This window comes from Mauremys mutica, chromosome 7 (assembly GCF_020497125.1).
Source record: "Mauremys mutica isolate MM-2020 ecotype Southern chromosome 7, ASM2049712v1, whole genome shotgun sequence".
NCBI classification, from domain to species: domain Eukaryota; kingdom Metazoa; phylum Chordata; order Testudines; family Geoemydidae; genus Mauremys; species Mauremys mutica.
This window is the reverse complement of record NC_059078.1, coordinates 70,993,046-71,007,053: the sequence shown is the minus strand read 5'-3', so window position 1 is coordinate 71,007,053 and position 14,008 is coordinate 70,993,046. Positions and strand designations below refer to the sequence as shown.

General features: G+C 41.2%; 1 protein-coding gene across 1 annotated transcript in view; it reads right to left on the bottom strand.

Annotated features, from left to right (window-relative positions):
• The window catches only part of RET (ret proto-oncogene), a 125,515-nt gene extending 112,473 nt beyond the window's left edge, over nucleotides 1-13,042 (bottom strand). The window contains exon 1 of the mRNA XM_045024421.1: nucleotides 12,082-13,042. Within this exon, the coding sequence (XP_044880356.1) occupies nucleotides 12,082-12,127 (46 nt within the window). The 5' untranslated portion in view covers nucleotides 12,128-13,042. The remainder of the gene's footprint in view (nucleotides 1-12,081) is intronic.
• Nucleotides 13,043-14,008: the final 966 nt, after the last annotated feature.

Below are 14,008 nucleotides of genomic sequence, written 5' to 3'. Positions count from 1 at the left end.
GCATTTCCCATATGCTGCCTTCCCCCTACTAATAATTCGGAAGCAGCTCATGCTCGAATACTTGTTATACAGAGCATAGTGCATTTTAAATGAAATGCTTCCTTCTGGAGTATCCAGGAATTAGAGGGGAAACTGGATAATGATTAAGTGTATTAGCCTGTGAAACAGATTTCCCAAAGGAAGTCTAGAAGCTAGAGAAGTTTAAAACCAGCTGAGCATTTAAAAAAAAAAACCCACATATACCTATACACACACACACAGGAACATCCTGCATTGGTAGGGAACAATCCTGCATTAGCAAGAGGATAAATTACATCAAGGTTCTCAAAATAGGGGGTCATAGAACGGTGAGCAGAGGATGCAGTATGGAAAGGGTTGAGCGCCATTGACAGAGATCCTAAAATGCTTTTCCTATCCTTGATTTTTTTAGGATTTTCATGATAACACGAAATTATCTAACATCCAATCAAATGACTGATCTCAGGATGTAGATCTAAATTCTAACTCTCTTGAGAAATCCCTTCCTCAAAGTCTCAGACACGGTATGGCAAGTAAAGAACAGGGCTTCCCAGAGGATTCAGGGGGCCTCGGGCAAAGCAATTTCGGGGGCCTCTTCCATAAAAAAAAGTTGCAATACTATAGAATACTATATTCTCGTGGGGGATCCTGTGGGATCTGGGGCTTAGGGCAAATTGCCCCCTCCTCCCCGGGCGGCCCTGGTAAAGAAAGATATTACCAATTAACTGCATTGCACCTTGTCTGTGCATTGTTCTGGGCAGCAAAGTTAAGGAAATATGTGGGGAATCTAGCTCATTTACAAGGATTAATGGTAAAGCCCTTCAATGTTCCCTGCCCTAATGATAAGGACAGTGGGAGAGGCATTGAGCTCCATCAATGTGAAGTTCGAACTCAATGGGTGTTCAGAGTGCTCAGTACATGACAAGAATGGCTCTCAAGAAAGGCATGGAAGACTATGAAACAAATGTAGTGCAAAGTCCAATGGTCATTCTGGAAGCTGGAAACTCCAGCAGCTTGGCTCAACATTAAAGGGATGGGGCTCCAGGCTACTTGGCTGTTGATGATTAATTATGTGTACGTATCTATTTATTTGGATATATAGAACTGTGTCCATCTCAGGCTCTAGGCACTTTATGATCTTTTAAAAAACACAATCAGTTATAAAAGTACAAACCATTAATTAACTTCAATGGGAACTCCACCCTCTATAGCAACACCATTCACCCAAGCTGGTCAAAGAAGTATTTCAACTTCCCTTAAAAATGCCTTCCCCCGGTCCCAACAGGAACTCGACTCTCCCCAAGAGCCTACTGCAAAAGACAGACTTTGCAATGTGCTCTAAGGGTCAACAAATTCAGGATCTTTCAGACCAAGGTAGCAACATGACTTCCAAAGGGCCTGCACAAAAAATGCCCTACTAGCAGTTCTCTCAGTTATAAATGACGGGGCTTCCAGTCCAAAGACTTTGGCAATCACAACTGTGGCACGAATATAAGAGAGGAGTGCAATGTTAATAAGCAAAGTATTATAATAACTTGTGTCAAAGATCCCGTACTAACAGGGCATTTTATGAACAAGCAAGCCTCAACTCCTTTTGACCTCAAATCACTATGATCCTATGGGTGAACTGCAGCATTGCCAACCCTAAGTATTCAAATATCATTAGTCAGGCCCCCAATAAGTCATGAGTCCAGCTTAAAAATCATTCATTGTTATATCTATCAGGCATCCACAGAGTTTGTATTTAGGGGGGTCTTTTTATTAGCTTTCTGGTTTTCAGCCTTTAGGGAATACTTGGGCCATCTTTTCTGCATACCTATAAAGGCTAGAAACTATTATTTCAATAAAAAGGAAGCTGAGATTCTCACAATCACATGGCTCCAAGAGCCAAGGCATTATGGAAAAAGCCCCACTAAATACTGTGCAAGTTACTGAGGCGCACTGAGAGCCCATGGTGACCTGGTTGAGGAAAGGAATAGAATCTAGGAGTCCTGACACCCAGTTACTTTCTTTAACCACTTATCACCTAGATGTAGAACACACCTCAAAACAGAGCACTTTGTTCCAGACCAAAACCTAGTATATATAAAAAGCCTGTTCTCCCCCAGCATCATGTGTCTTGGAAACCCCTAGATTATGAACAAAGCCATTATGTGTGTGGATTTTTGTTCTTGTTGGGATTTTAAGATCCCCTAGCTTGATTCTCTTCAGGTCATCTCATTTGCTGTTGAGTTGGCAACACTTACATACATTTTTCAGACTCCATACTGAAAAAAAAGGAGTGTTTAAAAACTCTCTGGATGCCTGAAACAGACTTATCACTAAGCAATTTAGGATGAGTCCTGCCATCTTAGTACAGCCAGGCAAGAAGAACTGTTTATGGTACTTTCTGGTTCAGAATGCGTCAGGGATGTTAGATTAAAATCTGCAATAAAATTCCACACTAAAATCATTTTCTTTTCCATTACTTGAAAACCCATGCGCTCAAAATCAAAACTCAGCTATGTTCTCTTCTTGCTATTCCTTCTTCCAAACCAGATTGGCAGGCTAGGTACACAGAAAATAAGCAGCAGCAGCTCTTTGTACTGTAGTAGCATCCAGAGGCTGCCCAAATAGTTATCAACTGTCCCTGCCCAGAATAGGTCACAATCAATAAGAGACAATCAGGTTCTTGGTATTTGCATCCAATACTGTTTGCAGAGCTATTCTGGGACTATAACACAGAATATGGTATGCACTATATAACTCAAATACACCTAAGTAGCGGCACAGATGATGTTAAATAATACAACATTTGCTTTGCACCATAAATTATAAATATCTCTAGTTCAAAAAAGAACCAGGAGGCTGATACAAAGACCTGGAACCAAATCCTGCCATGTCTTACCTAGAGTGGTCAACTGGGCTTGAGTAAAAACTACCTATTGGACTAGAAGGTGCAATATTAGGCCTATGAGTGAGAGTACCCATCTTTGCTTATGCCTTGGAAATAACAATGGCTATGATTTTAAAGTTGGTCAAACTAGGTCCAGTTTAAAAAGGGCTTGCTTTTCAGATGAGAGTGCTCAGCACTTTGACCTTCCAGCCCCTTTAAGGTGTCTCAGATTGCACTCCCAAAAAAATCACTAGTCACTTTTGAAGACCTTGGCCAATGACATTAGTTGCACACTTATTTTGTTGCTTAACTAAGATACATTCATGCTGAAGAGCCTGAAACATGCCAATTTCCCCCCGACTCTCCAGGCCTTCGTGGAGTAAAAGATTGAAGCATGTTTTTTAAATTCTATGGTTTTCCCCAGGCTGGATGCACTAAACTTGTGTGCCATCTGCCATCCTGTGCCCACTGTGCTTTGTCAGCCTGATCCCCAGAGAGATAAAAAGTGCTGCTTCTGGAACTATTGAATCTCTGTGACCAGTGGGCAGAGAAACTTCAGCAAAGATAGTAAGATTTAAACAGCTCAAACTTTTTCCACACAAGGTTCTTTCACTGAGTTTCTTTGTGGTCTTCGAGTGTATCATTTTACCTCCTGGAGTTTTGAATGGATTGATTCAGCAAAAAAGAGTCCTATTCACCAAAGTACTTAAGGATGCACGTAAATGCTCTGCTGACTAGCAGGGCCGGCTCCAGGCACCAGCGCAGGAAGCAGGTGCTTGGGGCTGCCAATGAAAAGGGCGGCACATCTGGGTCTTCGGCAGCAGGTCCCTCAGTCCCTCTCGGAGGGAAGGACCTGCTACCGAATTGCCGCCGAAGAATGAAGCGGCACGGTAGAGCTGCCGCCGAAGTGCCACCAATCTATCTTTATTTTTTTTTCCTTTTTCATCGCTTGGGGCGGCAAAAAAGCTGGAGACGGCCCTGTGACTAGAAACAAAGAACATCCTTAAATACCTTCCTGAAATATCTTCTAAGAGTACCTATCACCAAAAAGTGAGGAAGGTTAACTAATTAAAATACTTTACAAATATTCAGATACAAGAGGCGCAACAAAAGTGCCACATATTAGTATTATTAACGGAATTAGAAGTTTCTTCTAAAAAGATTCTTTTCCCTTTTAGTTGTCACAATGCAATTGCAGGTAGGTGCATCAGACAAGGAGCAAAGAGAACTCCCTTCATCAAGATCTATTATTTCAGTATACTCCTTAAATTAAAAGTTTTTTAAATTAGCCTGTTTCCCTGCTGGTAGTGACATTACATTCTGAATATGACCTATGCAATTTTATAAACTAGAAAAAGAGGACTTTGCTTTATAAAGTGGTTTTCCACCCTCAGTATTTAGACTTCAGGAACTGTGCCCTCCTGTCTTAAAATGCTGTAGACCACATAACAATAGAAATTTAATTTATAAAATAGTTTCAACCAATTTGCCAGTGTCTGTTTTTATTCTTTGTACAAGAAGCCTTGATTACAGGCCTAGAGCATGCATATTTTTAACCCTCTTCTCCTTTGAAATGACTGACTGTCATAATGCACACATTAATCATTCTATATTGGATACTCCCTATCCAAACATACATAATTCATTTCAAATGGCTCCTGTTGTTTAAGGGCACAGATGGATGCCATGGACTACATTTGAGCACACTGTAGCTTCCCTTTCAAGCCAGAGTTTATGTAATACAATTGGACATTACATTCTGTTCAGCCAAACTCTGCTCTCAGTTACTTCTGGGCAAAGTCAATGTCTTGGTCCTGGATTTACATCAGTAGAACAAAGAGCATAATTTGGCCCAATGGCTGGCACTGAAAAGAGACATAAGATTATGTTAAAGCCATTTTCAATTACAGCTTTTGCAAATGGATCACTTTTTTGATTCTCATTTCTCTTTGCACTGAGATATTAACGCATTAGTATGTGGAAGAGCTGACCACTTTACCAGTAGATGCTGAGCAAGGGAACAGGTATACAAGATAGAGAATATTATGTAGCTAGAGAGCTGCTCTCTCTTTAATATTTGGACACAGCTCCCTGAAGGGAAAAGGTGTCAAGAACAGCAGCTCTCCCAAAACTTGTTGGGGCACATTCATCTCTTCACTGGCACTAACACAGGGATGGAATGGAGGTGCCTTGTACCGCCTCTACTCAGGGGCTGCTGGGATAGGTTCAGCCCTTGGTACAGGACTGGATAGCCTCTGCTTCGGTGGCTCCTGTGGGCCACTGACAGGATACAATCACTACAGTGCAGGGCCACCCTCTTGCCATGCTTGGGGCTGTGAAACCGAGCTTGGGTAGGAGGCAAAAGAGAGGTGCTCCGGGGCAATGGTGAGTCTGGGCCAAGAAGAGTGCACTACAGAATATACCAGGTGAAAACCTGCCCTACTGAAGGTCAACAGGAGTCTTGCCATTGATATCACGTGGTCAGGATTTCACATATATAGGGCTTGATCCCGCTTCTATTGAAGTAAATGAAAAATCCCCACTGACTTTACGGAAAGCAGAATGGGAGGAGATCCATACTTATAGCAGCTAACTTTCTGGGGAAACCATGTAAACAAACCAACTCAGTTCTGATGAACTGGGAACAAACCGACCAAACGAACTTTAATACTATTACCTCCTGACACGCAGATTTCTCTCTTTTTAGCCAAAATGGGCATTAAAAACCACTCTTTAGAGCAACACAAGCACCTTTGTTATATCAGCCAAATATAATGTTGAATTAGTTTTCTAAATGCACGAGTTGAAAAGCCATTAGATAACCATTAGAAGCACTGTACCCATTTTCTTTGTACAATCGGAGAGAAAGCTGATTTAGTTACTCGGATTCCTAAGGTAATTCAGCTGGACATTATTAAAAAGATTAACTCAGTAAACTTTTTAATTTCCTTTCTGTGTGTGAGCACTGTAACTTCCCCTTAAGGCCTCTCATTAAGTTGACCACTTTTGTGTTCCATTGCAGACAGACATTCTACTCAGCGCCTCTTCCAGATTAAAAGACTTTGAGCCTATTTACAGACCCATTTCAAGAGGAAACTTTTTTTCCTTCCAGGAAAATAAGATATAAGCACAGCTCAAGAGCAATTGTTTGTATTCCAGTAGAGCCTACTGTCCCCAACTGAGACCCCAGGATATCATGCACTCACAGTCCCTGAGTTTACCTTCTAAACAAGATGAATAAATTGAGTATTATTTTCCTGTTTTATAGAAGTGAATCTGAGGCATAATAACTCATCCAAAGTCACATAGCAAATCTGTGGCACAGCTGGGTAACTAAACTCAAATCTCTCCACAGCCCTGCACAGGAACCACAAAACCATGTTTCTTCTATTGCAATTACTGTATTTATTCTCATAGTTTCTGGAACTAGGAGTGCGGGAGGTGCTGCTGCACCCACGGGCTTGAAATGGTTTCCATTATATACAGGATTTACAGTTTGGTTCAATAGCTCTTAGCACCCCCACTTTTGTTCCTGCACCCATGTTTATTCTTGCCATGCTTCTGGTGTTTGCTTTCAGAAATAGAGAGTTTAAAAAGAAGTCAGTTTAGAGAAAACAACTGGACAATAACTTGGTGGATTTTAATGCTCAGAAACTGCCAAATCAAAGGATAGCAATGAGCAAGTACCAAGAAAATTAGAAAATCCCCCCCCCCACAGCATTGCTAATGTATCTCATTCTGAATATGCAACAACCCTTGCTAATACCGACCTTGGTTACTTCAGACCTTGTCTACACTAACACAGCTATGTTGTGCAGCATTATCACCACAATTAAAAATAAACAACATCAGGCAGATTAACTGCCACCCTGAAAACCAAAATCAAATGATTCAGATCAGTCACCAGAAAATGTCACTGTTGGCTATTCTAGTGCTGGAGAACTGAAGGTCAGGGTTTGACTACAGAAAGCCTGTGTTACACATTGTATGCATAGATAAGCTCTAAGTGAACTTTACACAGAAAAGCTCTATGGAGAATACTGGCCTCCTACATTATTGAATTTTCCTAACCCATGAGATATTTTATTTGCTGCTTCAGTTCTAGGTGGAGCAGAGCAGCCAAGGACAAAGGTTTGGGGAGGGAAAGAGAGAGAGTATGAAGTCTTACCTTCAGATTATTTTCACAATATCACATACTACCGTTATATATACATATATATCACATACTAATAAAGTTCAAAGAATGTTATTAAGGTTGCAAAAAAAAAATCATCAAGCAATTAAAGAATTTACCACCCATCCAGCAGCTGTTCATTGACTTTTGTGGACCAATCTCAGGCCTTTTCAAAGCCTCCAGTCACAAGTGGCAACAGGCAGGTTGCAATCTGAACAGAGGTGCCAACCATTTAGAGCGCATGGAAAATGAACTAATCTTCTTAACTCCTACAAGGGTCCCTCAAGAAAAAGGGTAAGATGAGGGGTACACTTACACTGTTGCTACCAGAGATGTACTATTCTTTGAGTGAGAGATCTTCAGGCCAGCACCTTTAATGAAAAGTATGTTCACTTGAAGAAAAAAAAAAAGTTAAATTATCTTCCATTGTAATATGACAGATCGAAAACTGGCTGCTGACACCATTCGCTAATATGTAGATAGAAGATCCACTTTGTCATATGAACTGACTGCTCATGTTAACGTTCCAAGCAGCCTTTCTATTGATCAAAATCCATTGAATGCAGCATTTAAACATAAAGATATTGTCTTTTTTAAAACCTTCCTATTAATTTCCTTCATGGGAACTTTGCTTGCAGTCATGACAAAACCCATCAATTAAATGTCATTGCACTGTCAAGCGGGCTCCAAACAGACTAATTGACAGTGCTCGTCAGACTGATAGGAAGACAATGTCCTTGTCCTGAAGAGTAGCACACTGAGTAGCAAATGTGTGTGCACATGTCCATTTGGGGCAGGAAGCTAGAGAAGAATGGATAGCAATGTGATTGGATTACAAAATTAAAGGTGCAATTTATTAGTCACCTATGGTTTTTTAAATGTGCACACAATTTACAGTGAATTGGGGGAACAAGGAATGGGATGGAATTGGTAGGATTCCTTGCAGATGTTCATTTTCTTTGGGACTGGAAAGAGGAAAAAGTTGGGGCATGTGAGACCAGGGATGAATGGGGGAGGGAAGGGGTCCAGCTAGATTGGATGGACACAGAGCCCTTTACCTGCTTCCCCCTGAAATTAATGGGAGTTTTGCTATTTTGATGTATGCCCTGATCCTGCAATGAGCTCTGTGCCAAACGGACCTCTAACATCAATAGGGCTCAAAGATCCATATGTGCAGAGGGCTCTGGGGCTCCACTGGGAGTAACACTGGACCCATGGCGCACTGTAATCACATGGCTTGGGAATAACCTGGAGGAGGGGAGGGGACAGGGCATAAAAGAGAGTAAGGAAAAAAGTGAAGAGATAGGCAGGAACCAGGCTGTCCTATTAGTGTTATTATTTCTGGCAATTAGGACCAAGGACATTTTGAACTTTCCTTTTCATCTTCATCTCCCTTTCAAAAAAAGAATGAATAAGATTTTTTGAAATGACTCTTTTGGGGCCAGGTTCCATTTTCTCCTGCCCTATGGTCAGGGTTACAATCTAAACAAATTAGAATGGAAATCACATATTGCCTGAACATCAGACTGCCAAAAAAAAAAAAAAAGGAGAGAGAGAGAGAGACACACACACACACATATGCAGCCAAATATGCGTCAAGGTCCTTGAGCCACTTGATGACCTGCTCTGTAGTTTGATCTCATTGGCATTTCCTTGAACTGAAGATGTTAATGTATACTGGGTCCTTTTAGAGGGAACTTACAGATATTCATCTACAGGGAAAACCCATTTTTCCCCTACCAAGAAATACATATAACATAACCCAAACTACCTGAACTTTTGTTGAAAAAGTGTCACTTCTTTGAGCTGTTGGTTTATGAAGGTCTGTCCTCACTCTATAAGTACATGCTCAGCAGAATCTACTATAAATTGCAGCCAATCAAAATAAAGCATTAACAATAAATCTAAGAGCATAAAACTGCACATAAGAATCAATTGAGTACAGCTCAGCCCTTAGCTGAATACCAAAACCATTAAATTCATCTATAGTTTTATATCATAGTAACCTAAAAAACAAATTATGTTTTAAATGGCTTGTACACAAGAACTTTCGTTGTTTCCACCTGTGGTATTCCCACGTTGCAGCATTTTTTCTATCATTATGAGGCATGTTTACAATGTAAGGCTTGCACAACTTAATCTGTCTATTGGCAATAAGTATCAAGATACCCATTTCCTTCTAGAAATAAAAACTATATTCAACACAAGACAGAACCTGGAGTGGCTAATTATGGTATTCACCCAGAGTATCCTTAGTTGAAGAAGGTCCCATTTTCCCAATTAATCACTTCAAGAGGAACTTTTAGAAACCAATCAAAAAAGCCCAGAGCAACTTGATCACGTAGCGTGCATATGAACATTCTATAGCCTCAAAACAGCTGTGGACTTGTAAAACTTTTGGAAAATATTTACAACATACACATAAGACAAAAGTAGGCATTTTTTCATCTGAGACTGAAGAAAAATGGGTGGAGAAACATCATCCCTATGCTATTTAATTCTAGGCCATTAAATGTCAATATCAATGCCTGCAAGAGAGTCACACATTGCCAATTGTTTACCATGATGCAATTAATAGCAGCTATCCTATCTTTTCTGTTTCAGAACTGCTTTAAACTAGGGGTCTTCCGTACTTTCCCAAGCCTAGCAACACAGGGGAACCAATCCTAATCTTTTCTGCTAGCAGGATACTCAGACTAGTTAACCCAAGTCACTTGGCAAAATACATTTTTATTCAAATTAAAGAAATCTTTGGGTTAACGATTCAAGTGTGCACGTGTTCACTGAACATCTACAAATTTAAGCTTTCAGACACTCACGGCTATGGATAAATCAAACATGCATTAAGAGGATCGGAGTGAAAGCTTATTTCTTTGTGTTGATAACCTTGAGTTTTTACACAGGTAATAGGAGATGCGCTTTCTTCACAACCCATGATAAAAATATAACACTTTATTGTAGAATAGTGTCTGTGCTTATTTTGCAACAGAATCTGAGAGAAATTAACCAGTTTTCCGCTCCTGCCCCCCAGCACATGTAAAATTTACACAGCATCATGATAGGAGCATTTCAGCTTCTAAATGGGTTGAGGCTCCCTGTGTTACTTATGAGAAATTTGTTCATACATCCAAGACATAACTGTTTACCACTATGAACTCAGCTTAAAGTGACATAAATAGGAGTTGGTGTCACACTGTTGCACAACGTGAAACAGTGCTTTCGCTCCAGCCATAGACACCCATTTCACACTGCTAATATGCTAGACTTCTTGAAGTCACAACGAATATAATTACCCTAAATTGCATTGACAGTTTTTCTGAACAAGAGTCTTCAAAATGCGTCAGTCACCCAAACCTTCCTGGGGTATTTATGAAGGAGCAAAGAACATCAGTCAAAACAGAGGGCAAAAAACAAACATTAATGTTTGCAATAACAAACCTGACTAAGAGAAAGCTTAACATACAGGTGGTAACCAGCAGTCTATTTTATTCAAATAGACCAACATAAAAGAGTCTGATCACTTACTTCCATACTATAGATGAATCCAGAAATCAGTTATTTATGGATTTACTTAAAAAAAAACCCAAAGGGTGATTTGATATTTAAAGAGGAAATGGTTTTAACACACATATTAAAAAAAAAAAAAAAAAAAAAGAGGAAAAAATTGAAGGCAAGAGTAAAATACATGAAATCACAGAAAAATCTTGAGCACAAAACTTCACAAACATTTGCTATGTGTCATCGTAATTTGGTCCACTATCACATTAATGACAGCGAGTTTATTCATTCAACTTGGATAGGGATCAATAAAAAAACACTTTCAAATGAATACCTGAACTATACAATCTATTACCCAAAGCACATATATGGGAAATACCATCAAGACAAAGAAAAGACAGGTTAGAATATTACTAACTTTACCACAAGTGTAAAGAAAATTGATTAGCCAGAACCAACAAAAGCTACAAGAAAAAAAGATATAGATTTAAAATACAATTATGTCTAAATCTTTTCACAGTAAAATGATCTGTGCGGTGCAAGCCATTGCATTCTTTTTTTTTTTAAATAAAAAGCTACATGAGGTTTTGGACTCTCAATGAACACATTCCACCCATTTTTTCTTCTCAGAGATCTTAGTTTTTAGGTACTAGCAAAACTATAGGAAAAATCTGAAGACATGTAGATGTTTACAATAATGTAGGAAGATCAAAAGGGCAGGGAACAGGATCAAAGGGTCTTCATGTTAAGAGTAAGAAATAGAGAAAAAAATGCAGCTTTTAAGTCTCTCTGAGAACAATTTAAGATGCTAAGGATTAATTTATCATAATTATTAAATTTAGCTTGGTAGCAATAATGAGAAGGAACAAGTGATACATTGGATGGAAATCACAACCACCAAAACATAACACCTCACTTTCTTCTACTTTAAATCAACCAGTGATCTATTTTTTTTAAAAAGGTGGTTTTTTGGCAAATGTGTTCAACTGTGCCCTGGCCCCCTGAGAGCACTGAAGGAGTTCTATACAAAAACAACAATTTTGATTTATTCAAGTAAACATCAGAAACACTTTGGCAAACACGACCATATGGATGGGAAAGAGATATAAGGGATTTTCTGTTTGCCTTAGAAACTTAACAGCTGTGAAAGCATCAGCTATGTTATGAGCCAATAACTTTTCATCTTTCAATCCTTTTCATTTATCAACCCAAACCCAATTTAATTTGATGATGTAAAAAGCTTGGGGGGGGGGGAAACAATGAATAATCTTTCAGAACCTTAAAATAGAAACACTTTAATATTCAGCTTTCACATCATAAATTTAGAGAACAAGGAAACACACATCTGCTGTAACTTAGTTTTAGAGCCTAAAAACGTGGAGCAAAGATATCAGACTTATTTCTATCTTGTTTATATTTGGGTGCAAGGGTTTTTTTTTCATCCTAATCAGCCACCAGCAGCCCTGATGACCCACCACCACAAACTTCCTGGAGGGATTAGTTCAGAACTACTTACCTTCACAAAGGAGGAGAAAACCTACTATCCACCCAGTGAAAGGCATCTTTGCCCCTCCAATAATCCTATTTTCCCCCCTAGGGTCTAGATGCTGAGAGTACTCCTGGCCAGGCTATTTTCAAATGATTACAATAAGCTTTCCAGTAAATTGAGAAAGTCTTTTTAGCACGTAATTCCTCAGTCGGGCTGACCCATAGTCTGGGGTTTCTCAGCTCTGTGCTCACTCTCTGTTAAGTGCGGTGATATAATGATGCTAGGGAAAGGGAGGGGGAGAGACACAGGGGGAGAGAGAGATTGCAGTGAACCTGCTCAGATGGTGCTAGGCTGTTCTCTCTCAACCTCCCGGTAGTGGTAGCTCTGCTTAACCAGATGCTGCCTGCATTTAGCTGGGCAGATTTTAAAGTCCTGCTGCCAGAGTTGTCTCTTCTCCCCTGACTAGGAGAATTGACAAACTCTGTCTCGTGATGCCTTCGGCTGCAATGAAGACCTGTCCTGGATCTCCTGTTCAGCCACTGACTCAAAGATAGGACAAGAACTAGGCTCTGGTAAGTTTCCTTCCTCCAGCGGGACACGATGAGTGTGCTGCCTCTGGATGTCCAGGCTACTGATCCTCCGGAGAGCCACTAAACTTTCAGCGTGAGGGTATGGCCTGCAGAACACGATGCTTAACACTCTCCACCGGCTGCGGGATCTTCACCAGTGGCGGGAGGTGGCTTTTCTTCTTAGCCAGAGCCCGGCTGGTTGGGGTTTTATTGCGTGCCCATCAGCCTCATGTAGGCGAGTCGGTGCTGGAGGAGCTGCAGCCTGGGGTCGGCTGGGCTGGGTGAGCCGGGATTTCGCAGCTGGAAGTTGCAGAAAGGGTTTGCTTGGTCCTGGTGGTTGATGGAGCTGCCGATTTCCTAATGAGCCTGCTGGTGCAGGCAGGGGTTCTTCCCCTGGCGGTAGAGCTGTGAATCACTCAGCCCCAGCAGCAAATGGACTGCCTGCTCTTCTCCACTTAATGAATAAATTGCAGCCGGCGGGGAGGAGTGTGAAAGCGACACGGGGGGTTGGGGGGGGGGAAGAGAGATCTCAAAGAGATGCTGTTTTATCAGATCCACCCACAGCATCCTCTGGGCAGAGGAGAGGAGAGGGGTAGGGTGACCAGATGTCCCGATTTTGGGGGCTTTTTTTATATAGGTACTTATTACACCCCACCCCCCTCCCGATTTTTCACACTTGCTGTCTGGTCACCCTAGAGAGGGGACAGGGGCTCTGTCTTGCCAAAAAAAAAATGGGGGCTGTCACAGGGGGAAAGTTCTTAGTGACGGAAGAAAACCGAAAAGGGATCGAAAGAGAGGAGCCGGTAGCTGCAAGGTAAGTAAGGAGGGTTCAAAGGGGCTCGCTAGTGCGTGGCGAGTGACAGCTAACCAGCCCCAGGGGCCGGGGGAGTTTGGGCATCCCCTAAGCAGGGCAGTGGCCGGAGATCATAAAGGAAAGGCACTGCAGGGGATGACAAGGAGGAGAGAACAGGATTCGCGAAGGAAGGAAGATAAAGCAAAATAAACCAACCAGGTGTGAGACACAAAGGAGGAACAATTCGCCTCAGCAACTCGAAGGTAATGAAAATAGTGAATTAAAAGAGGCCCCCTCCTCCCCCATACATTAAAGGTGTTGAATAATTAATCCTTGGGAGAGGAGATATTTTTGCTTGATGGCAGGAGGATGCTGTTAGAGGCGATCTCTACCTGGCAAGCGACCAAAGTAATCCAGAACGCGCTCATCCTGTTTATTAGTGAAAAGCCACTTTTCAACCACAAGCGAAGACCCTTTAACAACATATTAGCCTGCTCAGCTACTGCAAACAAAACGCCACACGGAACAGCTGAGCTCCTATTTGCTGGCTGTGTTACTGCCCGACAGCACCGGGGCACCGCGCCCAAGCCCC